At 41.6% G+C, this 14,704-nt stretch overlaps 1 protein-coding gene across 5 annotated transcripts in view; it reads right to left on the bottom strand.

Annotated features, from left to right (window-relative positions):
- The window catches only part of mecr (mitochondrial trans-2-enoyl-CoA reductase), a 103,829-nt gene that overhangs the window by 49,968 nt on the left and 39,157 nt on the right, over positions 1–14,704 (bottom strand). For all 5 annotated transcript variants that reach the window (XM_070898925.1, XM_070898924.1, XM_070898922.1 and 2 more), the window contains one exon: positions 3,430–3,532. In XM_070898925.1, coding sequence (XP_070755026.1) covers positions 3,430–3,532 — 103 coding nt within the window. The remainder of the gene's footprint in view (positions 1–3,429; positions 3,533–14,704) is intronic.

The following is a 14,704-nucleotide window of genomic DNA, read 5'->3' as shown; positions in this document are numbered from 1 at the left end:
TGTGAAAGGGAAATCATGCTTGACAAATCTTCTGGAATTGTTTGAGGATGTTTCCAGTAAAGTGGACAAGGGAGAACCAGTTGATGTGGTATATTTGGACTTTCAGAAGGCTTTCGACAAGGTCCCACACAAGAGATTAATGTGCAAAGTTAAAGCACATGGGATTGGGGGTCGTGTGCTGACGTGGATTGAGAACTGGTTGTCAGACAGGAAGCAAAGAGTAGGAGTAAATGGGTACTTTTCAGAATGGCAGGCAGTGACTAGTAGGGTACCGCAAGGTTCTGTGCTGGGGCCCCAGCTGTTTACATTGTACATTAATGATTTAGACGAGGGGATTAAATGTAGTATCTCCAAATTTGTGGATGACACTAAGTTGGGTGGCAGTGCGAGCTGCGAGGAGGATGCTATGAGGCTGCAGAGTGACTTGGATAGGTTAGGTGAGTGGGCAAATGCATGGCAGATGAAGTATAATGTGGATAAATGTGAGGTTATCCACTTTGGTGGTAAAAACAGAGACAGACTATTATCTGAATGGTGACAGATTAGGAAAAGGGGAGATGCAACGAGACCTGGGTGTGATGGTACATCAGTCATTGAAGGTTGACATGCAGGTACAGCAGGCGATTAAGAAAGCAAAGGGCATGTTGGCCTTCATAGCGAGGGGATTTGAGTACAGGGGCAGGGAGGTGTTACTACAGTTGTACAGGGCCTTGGTGAGGCCACACCTGGAGTATTGTGTACAGTTTTGGTCTCCTAACTTGAGGAAGGACATTCTTGCTATTGAGGGAGTGCTGCGAAGTTTCACCAGACTGATTCCCGGGATGGTGGGACTGACCTATCAAGAAAGACTGGATCAACTGGGCTTGTATTCACTGGAGTTCAGAAGAATGAGAGGAGACCTCATAGAAACGTTTAAAATTCTGATGGGTATAGACAGGTTAGATGCAGGAAGAATGTTCCCAATGTTGGGGAAGTCCAGAACCAGCGGTCACAGTCCAAGGATAAGGGGTAAGCCATTTAGGACCGAGATGAGGAGAAACTTCTTCACCCAGAGAGTGGTGAACCTGTGGAATTCTCTACCACAGAAAGTTGTTGAGGCCAATTCACTAAACATATTCAAAAGGGAGTTAGATGTAGTCCTTACTACTCGGGGGAGCAAGGGGTATGGCGAGAAAGCAGGAAGGGAGTACTGAAGTGCATGTTCAGCCATGAACTCATTGAATGGCGGTGCAGGCTAGAAGGGTTGAATGGCCTACTCCTGCACCTATTTTCTATGTTTCTATGTTTCTATGACTGGAAGCAAGTGGTGTACTCAGTCGCTTTCCAATCGCAGCCAACACCTTCCCAATGTCCAGAACACTAATGACTTTAAGAAATATCTTGCAGCAACCCACTATTCATACAAACTCTGCAAAAGCCAGTACAAGAGAAATAATCAACCTACCTGTAAGTCGGATGTTTCGCTTTCAATAATGCAGGTGGGGATCCCTCATGCAGCTGAACGCACATTCAGCTGTGCATTTTAAGGAGGGTGTTGAATGGAGCAGCGACGTCCGAAATGGCAGCTCGTGCGTCAAATCAACGTTACACTCTGAATGACGCCACAATCTGCCTCCTCTGCCGCCGCACTATCGCTCTCACCAAGAGCAGAAGCGAGGCGGACTGAATTTTTTTTCGAAACCAGCCTTAACTGCTGCGCTAAGGTGCCAAATTTCGCGGCCTACATCTCTAACTGATCTTATCCCTTCTTTGGCTATTCTACTTTTTATCTACTTTCAAAAGATGTTTCATATATTTAACTTAATCAAATCATCAAAATACATGACAGGAAAGAACAGAACATGCAAATCAAAAACTGAAAAGGTGTGATTTTCAAAAATATTTTTCATTCACTTGTGCTATTTTATTGTCCAAAAAGATGGTGTATTGTGCCACTGTGCAAATTGTAATTATATTTAGCTGCTTAAATTCATAATCATCCATACACAAACAGCAAAGCTCTGCTATACCTGAAAATAGCAATGTGCTCAACGTGAGGAAAGGAATAAGAACTTACAAAATGTTAATGAAATGTATCTTGCTGAAGCTGCAAATTGGTGCTCATGATATATCAAGAATCTGATGGGAGATATTTGCTTCTGATGCAATTAGTTCAAATGTTTTGGAGTTACTGAGATGAGAAGATAATATTTAATTATATAATGTTTACAGACAATCCGTTCAATGCATAATGATTCAAAGCATTCCTATTTCTGGAAGGATCCCAGAGGATTACCACTTTATTAAAAGGCTCTTACATTACTGAAGTCGTAAGCTCATACACATATATGAATGGCCAGATTCGAGCCTCTTCGTTTTCAAAAATAATCCAGTTTCTATTCAGGGAAAATATTTTTGAATCTTAGTTTAAAAATTACTTATTTTCACATGGAAGCAGAAAACATTGATGCCCATTTAGAAATGGGCAAACTAGGAAACTTTTCAATCAATAAAGCAAATAGAATTTCGAATTTAAAAGAAAAATACGTCTGAGGAAATCATGTTTAAACCATACAAAATGCTTCACAACTCGAGTCCTGTGTCCAGTTCTGATCTCTGAAATACATGGGGGATATTCAAGTCTTGGAGGTGATGCAGAGAAGAGCCACAAGAGTAATCCCTGATAACAGAGGACTAATTTGTGAGGAAAGATTGGAAAAACTTGGACTTTTCAACCTTGTATGAAGGTGATTGAGAGGAATCCACATAGAAGTACACAAGATAATTATTAAGATAGAAAAGGTAATTACAGATTGGAGGTAATTTTGAACTTGGCTGCCTGAGTAGTAACTTGGAGAAGCAGATCAATGGAAAAAAATTAATCAGACGGGTTCTACACTTGAAAATGACTTCAAATTAAATTGTGATCGTAGCAGAAGCGGCCACAACTTCAAAGTAGTAAAATAAAATTCAGGACTAATGCCAAAAAGCTTATACACATACACACACACACACACTGGGTGGCAGAGGTAAAGCCTCTGTAATGGTGCTACGATTGAGGAATTATGCATTCTTGCGAAATGATTGAGCTAGGATTGGCCAAATGTGCTTCATTTGTATATATTTTGTGATCTTATCTGATCTGATAGTGTGTGTAGGGAGAGAGGAAAAGACCTCTGAAGTTTGTGTTAAAAAAATGCAATCGCATTTTTTCAAGCTTTTCTCTCTGATGCAACAACTGTGCTGAGTGCTGGAGAGGAGGCAATGAAATTAAAATACACTGTTTGGCTATTGAAACATCAGGAGCCATCTTCTGACTGTATAATACTGTCTTGGCTAACTACTTGAGATGATGTTAAATTGATTGTTCTTGCCAATTACAATTCCACTTGATAATCAATTCAGTTCTTTCAAGAATACTTGTGCAGACAAAATTTACCCAACACTCACCGATCTCTGATAATATTAATGGTCAACAGTCCCATAGCTTTGGCTATCTGAATAGCTGCTTGGCCCACACCACTATTCGCAGCATTCTGTATCACAGAGTCACCTGTAAAACATCAGAGTGTTACAGATCTCCACATCAGCTTTCAACTGATCTGCACAAAATATGCAATTTTAGATTTCAATTGTTAATGCGCTTTCCTGCAGTGTATATCTTGCATGCCTGAATCTGGTCAAATTTAACACCTTTTCTCATATTAATATTTTGTTGAGATACCTACGTAAATGCTAAGGGCCCGACTTTGGTGCTTACCGATGGTCTGCCGAGTTCCCGGTGGTATCGCAGCAGTCCATGGTTTTTCACCGTCGGCAGACCACCGAGACGTAAGACTTCAACTTTGGCCATCTTCTTTTCAGTGGTCTGCCAATGTTGTGTGAGTGTTGCGCAGCGGACGGTCTCGCAGAATGGAGCCGAGCTGGAGAAAGGCTTTCCTTGATCGACGGTATAACGGCGCACTGCGCATGCGCAAATATTTTTTCTCTCCAAACTTGTATTTCGCCGCGACTTCGGGGTTCAAGGATCACCTGCGCTTGCGCAGAGAGTGGCAGTGAGGAGAGACAATGAAAAGGAGCAGTGAGGCACTCAAAGGCTGCTGCTTTGCTTTTTAATATAATCATAATAATTAAAGAATCTAAGAATAACACCAGTGTTCTCCTCCAAATAGTGCTGCTTCTCTCTGGTGTTGCCAATTTTTCACGATTTCTCCCTATTTTTAAATAAACAAAATAACCTCCAGAAATCCTTCTTTCCCTCCAAAAAGCTGCCTTCTATTTAAAATTGACTTTTTTCTTGTGAATACAACAGCAGTGCTCTGCTCCAATGTTCCTGTTCACCGCCGAATGCTGCTGCTTCTCCCGATGTCCAAATGAACGCACCGTGCACTACCGCCCACTTTACTAAGCATAAAAGCCCGTTTTCCATAACTGTATGCTTCAGGGTGGTACGTCGGCAATGAGTGACCAATGTTGGCATTTTCGACGGTATGTCGGGTCTTCAGTGTTGGCGGACGGTGTGCATACCGCTCGGCGGTATGTCAGTCACCAAAGTCGTGCTGGGCGGTATGTCAGTGGTATGCAGTTGTTTTTCCACAAAATTTCCAATTCTCGGCGGTATGCGGGTGTTCTGCGGGCGGTATGTCCATCAAAGTCGGGCCCTAAGTCTGATAGACCTAGCATTTACAAAAATCAGCAACATCAAATTTGAGAAAATTTAGTTTTGCTTTTTGTGATTGCTGCACTTCTAAAGCCATTAACACCACACGAAAAAACATAAGACTTTAGCAGTAAATGTGTCAGTGAGGATCTCCATATGATTAAAACAAGCAAGCTTACAATCTAAACAGGCATCTATCCTGACGAATACATTGTTGTCAGACCTCCTTTCAGCACCTAGGCAGGATGTCCATTACCTTCATTTCTTTATGTTCTTGCCTTAAAGCTATTGCTTCTAGTACATTTGTAGATTCAGTGGAATAACGATGGGAATGGGGGGAGTACTTGCCATATTCTGTAGATATTATAAAATCTTGAAGGGAGGGGCAACAGTAATGATACAGGTAAGATAGATCTTTAAAATTTCAAAATACTGCTCTCCAGGTGGATCAGCAAGTTTATCTAGCGTGTAGTTGAGCTGCATAGATCATGAAGGGTCGCAGGTTCAACTGTGCTGATCTCAGTCAAGGATGCTACAATTGGTGTCAGCATCCCTAGATTAGTGAGAGGAAAATCAGCCAGGGTTCTCAATTAGGATCACGATTCAGCAATCTCTGCTGGAAGTATGCATTGGTGGATGTTAAGCGAGGACAGGAATGAGACTCGGTTGCAATGCCCCTTATGCTCAAATATCCTGCTGACAGTCGATGGTTAAACTCACACAAGAATAGCCACTTGGGCAAGGTATCGGACAGCATCAAGTGACTGTAGAATTGTATCCTAGCAAAGAGTCATCAGTTTCAGGTGAAAAGAGGGAGAAAAATTGGTGGAGAAAATTGATAACATCTCCAGCCACAAAAGCACTGGCACAGGAATGATGGGCCACATGGCCTCCTTCTGTGCTGTATGATTCTATGAAGAGAAACTTTATCAAGTCAAAGATAATCTCTCCTCCATATGGATACAGCAGTAACCCTATTACATGCAAGGTAAATTTTAAATGTAAGTGAGGAAAGTTGAGCACTATAGATAAACCATGAAGAAATATATTAAAGTAACAAAATGGTTGAAACATTTGCCTTTAAACCTTGTGAAGTTGATTAGATTGGGAACAGTTTCGTCATAAGGCTTAAGACATCATGAGGTGTGGGGCAGCCTAGTCTTTTCATACTTGTCAATTTTGTACATTCGTAAATTCAGTATCTCACCAATTCTATAAGCAGAATGATTTCACCATCAAATCATTTTGAAAAAGATGCAACTGGCTGGTAGCTCAGTTTACAATAAAGTCTTCTCAAATCATACCTAGACACAGATTATAAGGTAAGAAAAGAAGGGCCTACTCTCCTGGCCCAATATATCTTATCAGTTCAGTGATTCTCCTCCAGTGGCTTAAAAAGGAAAGGAGGCAGATTCGCTGGCTACAGGTGGAACAAATACCGTAGCAGCTAGAATCTTAAAATATTTTTATACAACAACTGCAAAGATTTTTTTTAAAATCCTATAATGATTCACACATGGGAAGGGATGCAACTTCGTGGATTGAAGATATAAAGCAAGGCCTGGAAACGTATATCTATGGTGAAACCTGGATTTTCGAATTAACAGAAAAAGTCTACTTAAGCAGTTCGAGACAGATAAGGAAGTAAAACCGGTAGAAGACCTATTTATTGGAGGAGGGTTGATGACTTCAACATGAGACCTCAGCAAAGCTTCATAGCATCTCTAGCTAAGTAAAAGTTTGGAGACAAACTAGAATTATCATAGATAGTTTTTTTTAATGTACAAGAATGTGCCTGATTTTGCACAGGTACATAGACCAGTGGCATTCCTTTAAACAATAAATATTTCCCAAAATACTGATTAAAATTAAAATGGCTCATGGGTCGGGGGGAGGGGAGAAGGTGGGAGGTGGAGGAGAACAAGGGCTGGGAAGCGAAACTGAGTGTGGACTTGGTTCCATGTAAAGAAAACTTGCACAAATACAACCCAATGTTTAACTGCTCTGCAAGCTTATCCAATCCTAAAATGCACCCCAAGAGGGCTTGGATAATGTAAAAAGTGAGTTATTGGAAGTGTGCAGATAGGAAGCTGGCAACATGAAAATATTTCAGGATTACCCAACCCTAAGGCAGGCTTCTGAGAGTAGATATTTTTCAAACACGGTCACATTTTATTCATTGACTCAAGTAAAATCAGAACTGAGGAAGTACGGAATGTACAAAACGTGCATACAGCAACTAGAAAACTACCAGTGAGAAATTATGACGTCTTATAAAAATAACCAACTCTGAATGATTAGACAAGTGGACCTATCAATGAAGGAATGGCGAAGGCAATCCAATCAAGCTATGCACACACACACACACAAAAAAAATTAAAGCCCCTTTATCCATCTTTTTCCCCTGTCAGTCAGTAGCTGACATTTCAAATGGCCAAAATTGTGGTTGTGGATATTGGAGGAAAATCATTACAGCCCAAGGACTTTACTGCAGGAGTTCATCACGCCAGTGTCCGAGGAACAACCATCTTCAGCTGCTTCATCTATGACCAACCCTCCATCATAAGGTCAGAAGAGGAGATGTTCACTGATAATTGCAGTGTTCAGTTCCATTCGTAACTCCTCAGAAAATGAAACAGCCCACGTCCACATGCAGCAAGACCTGGACAACATTCAGGTTTGGGTTGATAAGTGGCAAGTACCATTCGCCCCATACAAGCGGCAGTCAATGACCATCTCCAACAAGAGAGTGTCTAACCAACTCCCCTTGACATTCAACGGCATTACCATCATCAACATCCTGGGGTACACCACTGACCAGAAACTTAACTGGACCAGCTACATAAATACTGTGACTACAAGAACAGGTCAGAGGCTGGATATTCTGAGGCGAGTGACTCACCTCCTGACTCTCCAAAGCCTTTCCACCATCTTCAAGGCAGAAGTCACGAGTGTAAAGGAATACTCTTGACTTGCTTGGATGAATGCAGCTCCAACAACACTCAAGAAGCTAGACACCATCCAGGACAAAACAACCCGCTTGACTGGCACCCCATCCATCACCTTAAACATTCACTCCCTCCTCCACCAATACACTGTTGCAGCAGTGTATACCACGGCTTCTTTGACAGCACCTCCCGGAACCACGACCTCTACCACCTAGAAGGACAAGGGCAGCAGGCACATGGGAACACCATCACCTCCAAGATCCCTTCCAAATCACACACCATTCTGATTTGGAAATATATCGCTGTTCCTTCATTGTCACTGGATTAAAATCCTGAAACTCCCAACTTAACAGCACTGTGGGAGTAATCGGTTCAAGGCGGCGGCTCGCCATCTTCTTCTCAAGGGCAATTAACGATGTGCAACAAATGGTGGCCTTTCCAGTGACATCCACATTCCATGAATGAACAAAAAAACTTCTGTCTTTTAAATTAATAATTTTGCCCACAGCTATTACTGTAGGTCTCAGGAGATGTTGGTCTAAAGTTGCCCAATTTTCCACCAGGCATCAGGAATATTTCCTCCAGTGAGTGGATTAAAATTCTCAATTTTTTTCTTCAGCTAATGTTTGCATTTCAAATATTATTCATTGCTGAATTAAACTGTTCCAAGTTTTACTTTCGAGAGAGACAGACAGCAACAGCGGAGATCATAACCTCAAAAAAATATTATAACCTCAACCACCAATTTTTCAGACAGCTGTAGATGATTCTGCTATTCCCAATTACACCTCTTCTAGACTTGTCTTTTGTTTCTTTACGAGTCCATTACCATCTCCCTTTGCCTTGCACCATCCTCCCTTTTGTATTTTAACCGTTCTTGCCTTCCCTTTTGTTCTTTTGCTGTGTGTCAGCTAGTGGCTCAGTTGGTAGCACTCTTGCCTCCAGGTCCAAAGGTTGTGGGTTCAAGTCTCACTCCAGAGACTTCAGCACAACAAATTTAGGTTGACACGCCACTGCAGTACTGAGGGAGTGCTGCACTGTCTTTTGGATGAGACGTTATACGGAGGCCCTGTCTGCTCCTTCAGGTGGACGTAAAAGAATCCAGGGCACTATTTCAAAGACGAGCGGGGGAGTTTTGCCCAGTGTCCTGGCCAATATTTATCCCTCAATCAACATCACTAAAAAAAAATTATCTAGTTATTATCACAATACTGTTTATGGGAGCTTGCTGAGCACAAATTAGCTGCCGCGTTTCCTATATTACAACAGTGACTGTACTTCATAAAGTACTTCCCAGGCTGTAAAGTGCTTTGGGACATCCAGTGGTTGTGAACGGCACAATATAAATGCAAGTCTTCCTTCCTTTCTTTCTTTCCTCCCCTCTCCGCATTTGCTTAAAACCTGTTAGAACTCAACTTTTTCCAGTTCAGACGAAACATCATCGACCCAAAACGTTGACTGTTTCTCTCTCCACAGATGCTGCCGGATCTGCTGAGTATTTCCAGCAGTTTCTGTTTTTATTTCAGATTTCCAGTATCCGCAGTATTTTGCTTTTGTAATAGCTATGCTTTGTTGTTTGTGTCGCCAAAGTTAAAACAAATTATGTATTTATTTTTTTCAGTGGAATGCCCTTCCCATCCTCACTTTGGCTTCATGCACAGGATAATGTTTTTCTCTTTTCAGTTTAATGAATATTCACATTGGAAAAATGGGTGATTTTGATATAACTGATATTTTTGGACAGTTTTAGTCACACTTCAAAATGTCAGCAGTATATATACAAAAAAGGACAAAGAAGAGTAGTCATTTCATGCTGGTTTCTTCTGGCTGGACAAGCACCCTGTTATCTGCAAACTTCTCTCAACAACTGTGAAGAACCTAAACATGAACATGATAAAGTCACTTTGCTGTAACATAATGAGCGTAGAGAAGTTATGCTATGTCAAATTGTGTTCAGGCTCCATTTTATATGGAGGACTCCATTTCATGGTTAAAAAAACAAGTTTTTGCACTATCAGAAACATGTCCAAAATTAGCACAGAACTTCAAGTGCTTAGTCTTTCCGTTGTTCTGATCTTCAGCTATATACAATAATCTGTCTTTGTTGCTTTCATCCTGTATCCTAGATGTAGTTAAACAAGCAGTTTATGTTATGTCTTAACCCCCTCATTGACGTAGATGAATGACGGCCAGATCTCTGGAAAACTGAGCTAATGGAAGTTAATGTAAACCAAGGGTCAAGGTCATGGAAGGTGTAAAATGTAATGGCCTTTAGCTAAGGGGATAATAACCGTAAGATTGTAACGTGAAGTTGGGAAGATCAAGGGTTGGCCACCTGCTGAACTCAGCAACTGTAATGCGAAGTCGTCCGCAGTCTTTACATCATCATATATGATGTCTGAGAGTATAATTTTCTCTAATAAATCTATATTGAAAAAACTCGAGTCTCATACCTTGTACTCTCATTCCTGGCACACAGACAACAACTCCAAGCTTGACCCTTGCATTTCTCACAACGAGACTTTGTGGCATTAAAGGGATAGGCTAAGTTAAGAACAGCTCCACCTTAGCGACAATACTACATTGTTCATTACATGGTATAACATTCCTCTCATTGTAAAAGAGTTCATTATGAGAAAACCACAGAATATCCACAATATTTTTTTCTAAATTATAAACAGGACGGGTTTGTGAATGCAACAATTTTGAAGATGTCACATGAGGGGGTTGACTTATGAGGATGGGTTGTGTAGGTTGGGACTATACTCATTGGAGTTCAGAAGAATGAGAGGTGATCTTATTGAAGCATACAAGATAATGAGAGAGTTCGACAAGTTGGATGCAGAGAGGATATTTCCACTCATAAGGGAAACTAAAACTAGGGGGCATAGTCTCAGAATAAGGGGCCGCCCATTTAAAACTGAAATGAGGAGGAATTTCTGCTCTCAGAGGGTTGTAAATCTGTGGAATTCTCTGCCCCAGAGAGCTGTGGAGGGTGGGTCATTGAATATACTTAAGGCAGAGATAGACAGATTTTTGAGCGATAAAGGAATAAAGGGTTATGGGGAGCGGGCACTCTGCTTATTTTACCCCAAACTCGACTCTGCTTTAGAGACTTGACATTTCTCTTGCTGCTTTTAAATTTACTCTTTCCTGAATCCTCCCACCCCCCTTCATTAGTTTAAAGCCCTGTCTACTGCCCTAGTTATTCAGTTCGCCAGGACACTGGTCCCAGCCTGGTTTAAGTGGAGCCCGTCCCAATGGAACAGCTCCCTCTTTCCCCAATACTGGTGCCAGTGCCCCATGAACTGAAACCCCTTCCTCTCTCACCATTCTTTGAGCCACACATCTCAACCTCTAATCTGTTTGTCCCTGTGCCAATTTGCACGTGGCTCAGGTAACAATCCAGAGATTATTGGGCCTCAAATCCTGGTTCCTTCTTCCCGCTGGCATTCGAGTAAAAATGGGAGAAAAGATGCGCACTTACCTTTTGGTCAACGTTCACCAGAGATTCCGGACTCGAGGCCTCTTCTTCTTGCGCAACGGGGGGCGTTCACATTGGGACGTCTGTCGGACTCATGTGGGCCTGGACACCCAATCACGGTAAAGTATTTTCTCATTCATAGTAATAGGAGTTTTGTAAGTCCGAAACTCCTATTACTATGAATGAGAAACACCCCAAACACTACATTTATATATATTTTTTTTAAAACACCTCACTTAAATACATTACAGAAATTAAGATTGATAGAAATGTTTTTGAAAAAAGAATATTTGCCTATTTTTTTTTTTAAGTATTAATTATGGTTCAAAATTAAATTACCTGAGTGGGCAGGGCTTTTAACATAAAAATAAAATTTAAAAATACATTTTTATATGTTTTTGATTTGTTTTAAAACTCTTACGCTGGTGAAAGTAGGCTATGTGCCTGCTTTTACCAGGCACAAGAGTTTTAAGGACATTCACTGGGCAGGAGATGGGCAAATAGTCCAATCCCTGCTGTGGGAATGTCCTTGCTGCCGAGATGCGTGCGATCTGTCAAGCCAGAAACTTGACAGATCGGAAAAGCCAGTTTTCGGCACATACGCATTGCGTGTCGAAAACCAGCTTTTGCGATGCCTTCGGACCCGGGGAGACCAGAATTTCAGGGCCATTACCTTTGAGCCTTTTAATTTGGATCCTAGCTTCTCAAACTCCCTCAACAGAACCTCATTCCTGATTCTACCTTTGTCATTGGTTTCTAACTGGATCCTCCCCCTCCCATTCTACGTTCTTCTCCAGCCGCGAGGAGATATCATTAACCCTAGCACCTGGTAGGCAACACAACCTCCAGAACTCCCGATCATGGCTGCAGAGAACAGTATCTAGCCCCCTGACTATACTGTCGCCTACCACGACCACATTCCTTTTTACTCCCCTCACTTGAATGGTCTCCTGTACTATGGTGCCGTGGGCAATTTGCCCATCCTCTCTGCAATCCTTGTTCTCATCCATACAGGCAGAAAGTACCTCATACCGATTGGACAAGGTCAAGGGCTGAGGATCCTCCATCATTATATCCTGGGACCCCATACTTCCAGACTTGCAGTCACACCCTCATGTTCCTGACAATTGACTAACTCTAAAGTACTGCTCAACCTAAAGGGTATGACTGCCTCCTGGAACAAAGTGTCCAGGTATCTCTCCCCATCCCTGATGCATCGCAATGTCTGCAGCTCAGACTCTAGCTCAACAACTCTGACCCTTAGTTCCTCAAGCTGCAGGCATTTACCACAGATATTGTTACTTGGGATCTCATTGGTCTCTACCAACTCCCACATGCTGCAATTACGACACATCACCAGTCCTGCTATCTCTATCAACCTTGTTTTATTTATACAATTAATTACAGTATTTATTCAAATGATTATTTTTACTTTTAATTTGTAGTTTGTATTAGTTAATTTAGTTTAAGTTATTAATTCAATAAAGTTATAGTAGTTAATACTCTTCCAGTTCTGAATTTAATCCACTTACCTAATCGAGAGAGCAAAGGAGCTGTAATACTCACCAACCAGTCATCTACCTGCTGTCCTGTGATGTCGCTCCTTGTTTTCTGTTTTGTTAAACTCACTATTCAGCTCTCCTTTATGCCACCACTCCCACTCAGGTCGACCTGTGTCCTGGCCTTCTCTCGTGGAATGAATCGAATTGTCTGAAGATTCGCTTCTGTGATGGTGGGGACGTCAGGAGGAGGCCGATATGGATCATCCACTCGGCACTTCTGGCTGAAGATGCTTGCAAACGCTTCAGTCTTGTCTTTTGCACTCACGTGCTGGACTCCGCCATCATTGAGGATGGGGATAGTCATGAAGCCTCCTCCTCCTGTTAGTTGTTTAATGGTCCACCGCCATTCATGACTAGATGTGGCAGAACTGCAGAGCTTTGATCTGATCTGCTGATTGTGGGATCGCTTAGCCCTTCTGCACTTACTTAATCCCTTAAAAGGTGGCGAAAAAAGGTGCAAGGTTAAACCCAGCAACTACAGGCCAGTTAGGTTAACCTCGGTAATGGGGAAGCTTTTAGAAATGATAATCCAGAACAAAATTATCACTTGGACATGTGTGGATTAATTAAGGAAAGCCAGCACAGATCTGTTAAAGGCAAATTATGTTTAACTTGATCGAGTTTTTTGATGAGGTAACAGAGAGGATTGATGAGGGCAATGCAGTTGACGTGGTGTACATGGACTTCCAAAAAATGCCACACAATAGGTTTGCCAGCAAAGTTGAAGGCCATGGAATAAAAAGGACAGTGGCAACATGGATAAGAAATTAGTTCAGTGACACGAAACAGAGTAGTGGTGAACAGCTGTTTTTCGGACTGGAGGAAGGTATACAGTGGGGTTCCCCAGGGATCAGTACTAAGACTGCTGCTTTTCTTGTTGTATATTGATGATTTGGACTTGGGTGTACAGGGCACTATTTCAAATTCTGCAGATGACACAAAACTTGGAAGTATATTGAACAGTGAGGAGGAGAGTGATCGACTTCAAGAGGACATAGACAGGCTGGTGGAATGGGTGGTACATGGCAGATGAATTTTAATGCAAAAAAGTGCAGGGATACATTTTGATAGGAAGAACAAGGAGAGGCAATATAAAGTAAAGGGTACAATTCTAAAGGGGGCGCATGAACAGAGAGATCTGGGGGTATATGTGCACAGATCATTGGAAGGTGGCAGGGCAGATTGAGAAAACGGTTAAAAAAGCTTCTGGGATCCTGGGCTTCATAAATAAAGGCAGAGAGTACAAAAACAAGGAAGTTATTCTGAGCCTTTATAAAACATTGGTTCGGCCTCAACTGGAGTATTTTGTCCAATTCTGGGCACCGCATTTTAGGCAGGATGTAAAAGCCTGAGAGAGGATGTAGAAAAGATTTACGAGAATGGTTCCAGGGATGAGGAAGTTCAGTTACATGGATAGACTAGAGAAGCTAGGGTTGTTCTCCTTGGAACAGAGAAGGTCAAGAGGAGATTTGATATCGGTGTTCAAAATCATCATGATTCTCAACAGAGAAACTGTTCCCATTGGTGGAAGGGTCAAGAACCAGAGGACACATATTTAAGGTGATTGGCAAAAGAACCAAAGGCATGAGGAAAAACTTTGTTACACAGCATTTGGTTAGGATCTGGAATGCACTGCCTGAAAGGGTGGTGAAGGCAGACTCAATCGTGGCTTTCAAAAGGCTTTCTTGCAGAGAGTTGGCACGGGCTCGATGAACCAAATGGTCTCCTCCTTTGCTGTAACCATTCTATGATTCTATAATCAGAAGTAAAACTTCCAAGAAGCTAAAACTCAATTTCACCCAGACCAGCCAAAAGTAATCTAACAAAAAAAATACTCCAGGAAATCAATTTAATGTTATGCTCATTATTATTCAAGCTTGACTTTTTAAATTCCACAGATAATATTTCAACATTCCCAAGAATGGAAGCATCGTGTTCCACAGGAGATATGTCCGAAAGTTAACAGCAGACATTAGGTTAATGTATGTTTGCTGAAATTTGTTCACAATACTTCAAATGTTCATCTGCATCTTAAGTCATCGAAAACTTTTGAACAGAACAGATTACTCAC

This window comes from Pristiophorus japonicus, chromosome 14 (assembly GCF_044704955.1).
Source record: "Pristiophorus japonicus isolate sPriJap1 chromosome 14, sPriJap1.hap1, whole genome shotgun sequence".
Classification (NCBI taxonomy): domain Eukaryota; kingdom Metazoa; phylum Chordata; class Chondrichthyes; family Pristiophoridae; genus Pristiophorus; species Pristiophorus japonicus.
The sequence above is the reverse complement of the archived record's forward strand: the minus strand, read 5'-3'. Positions and strand labels throughout refer to the sequence as shown.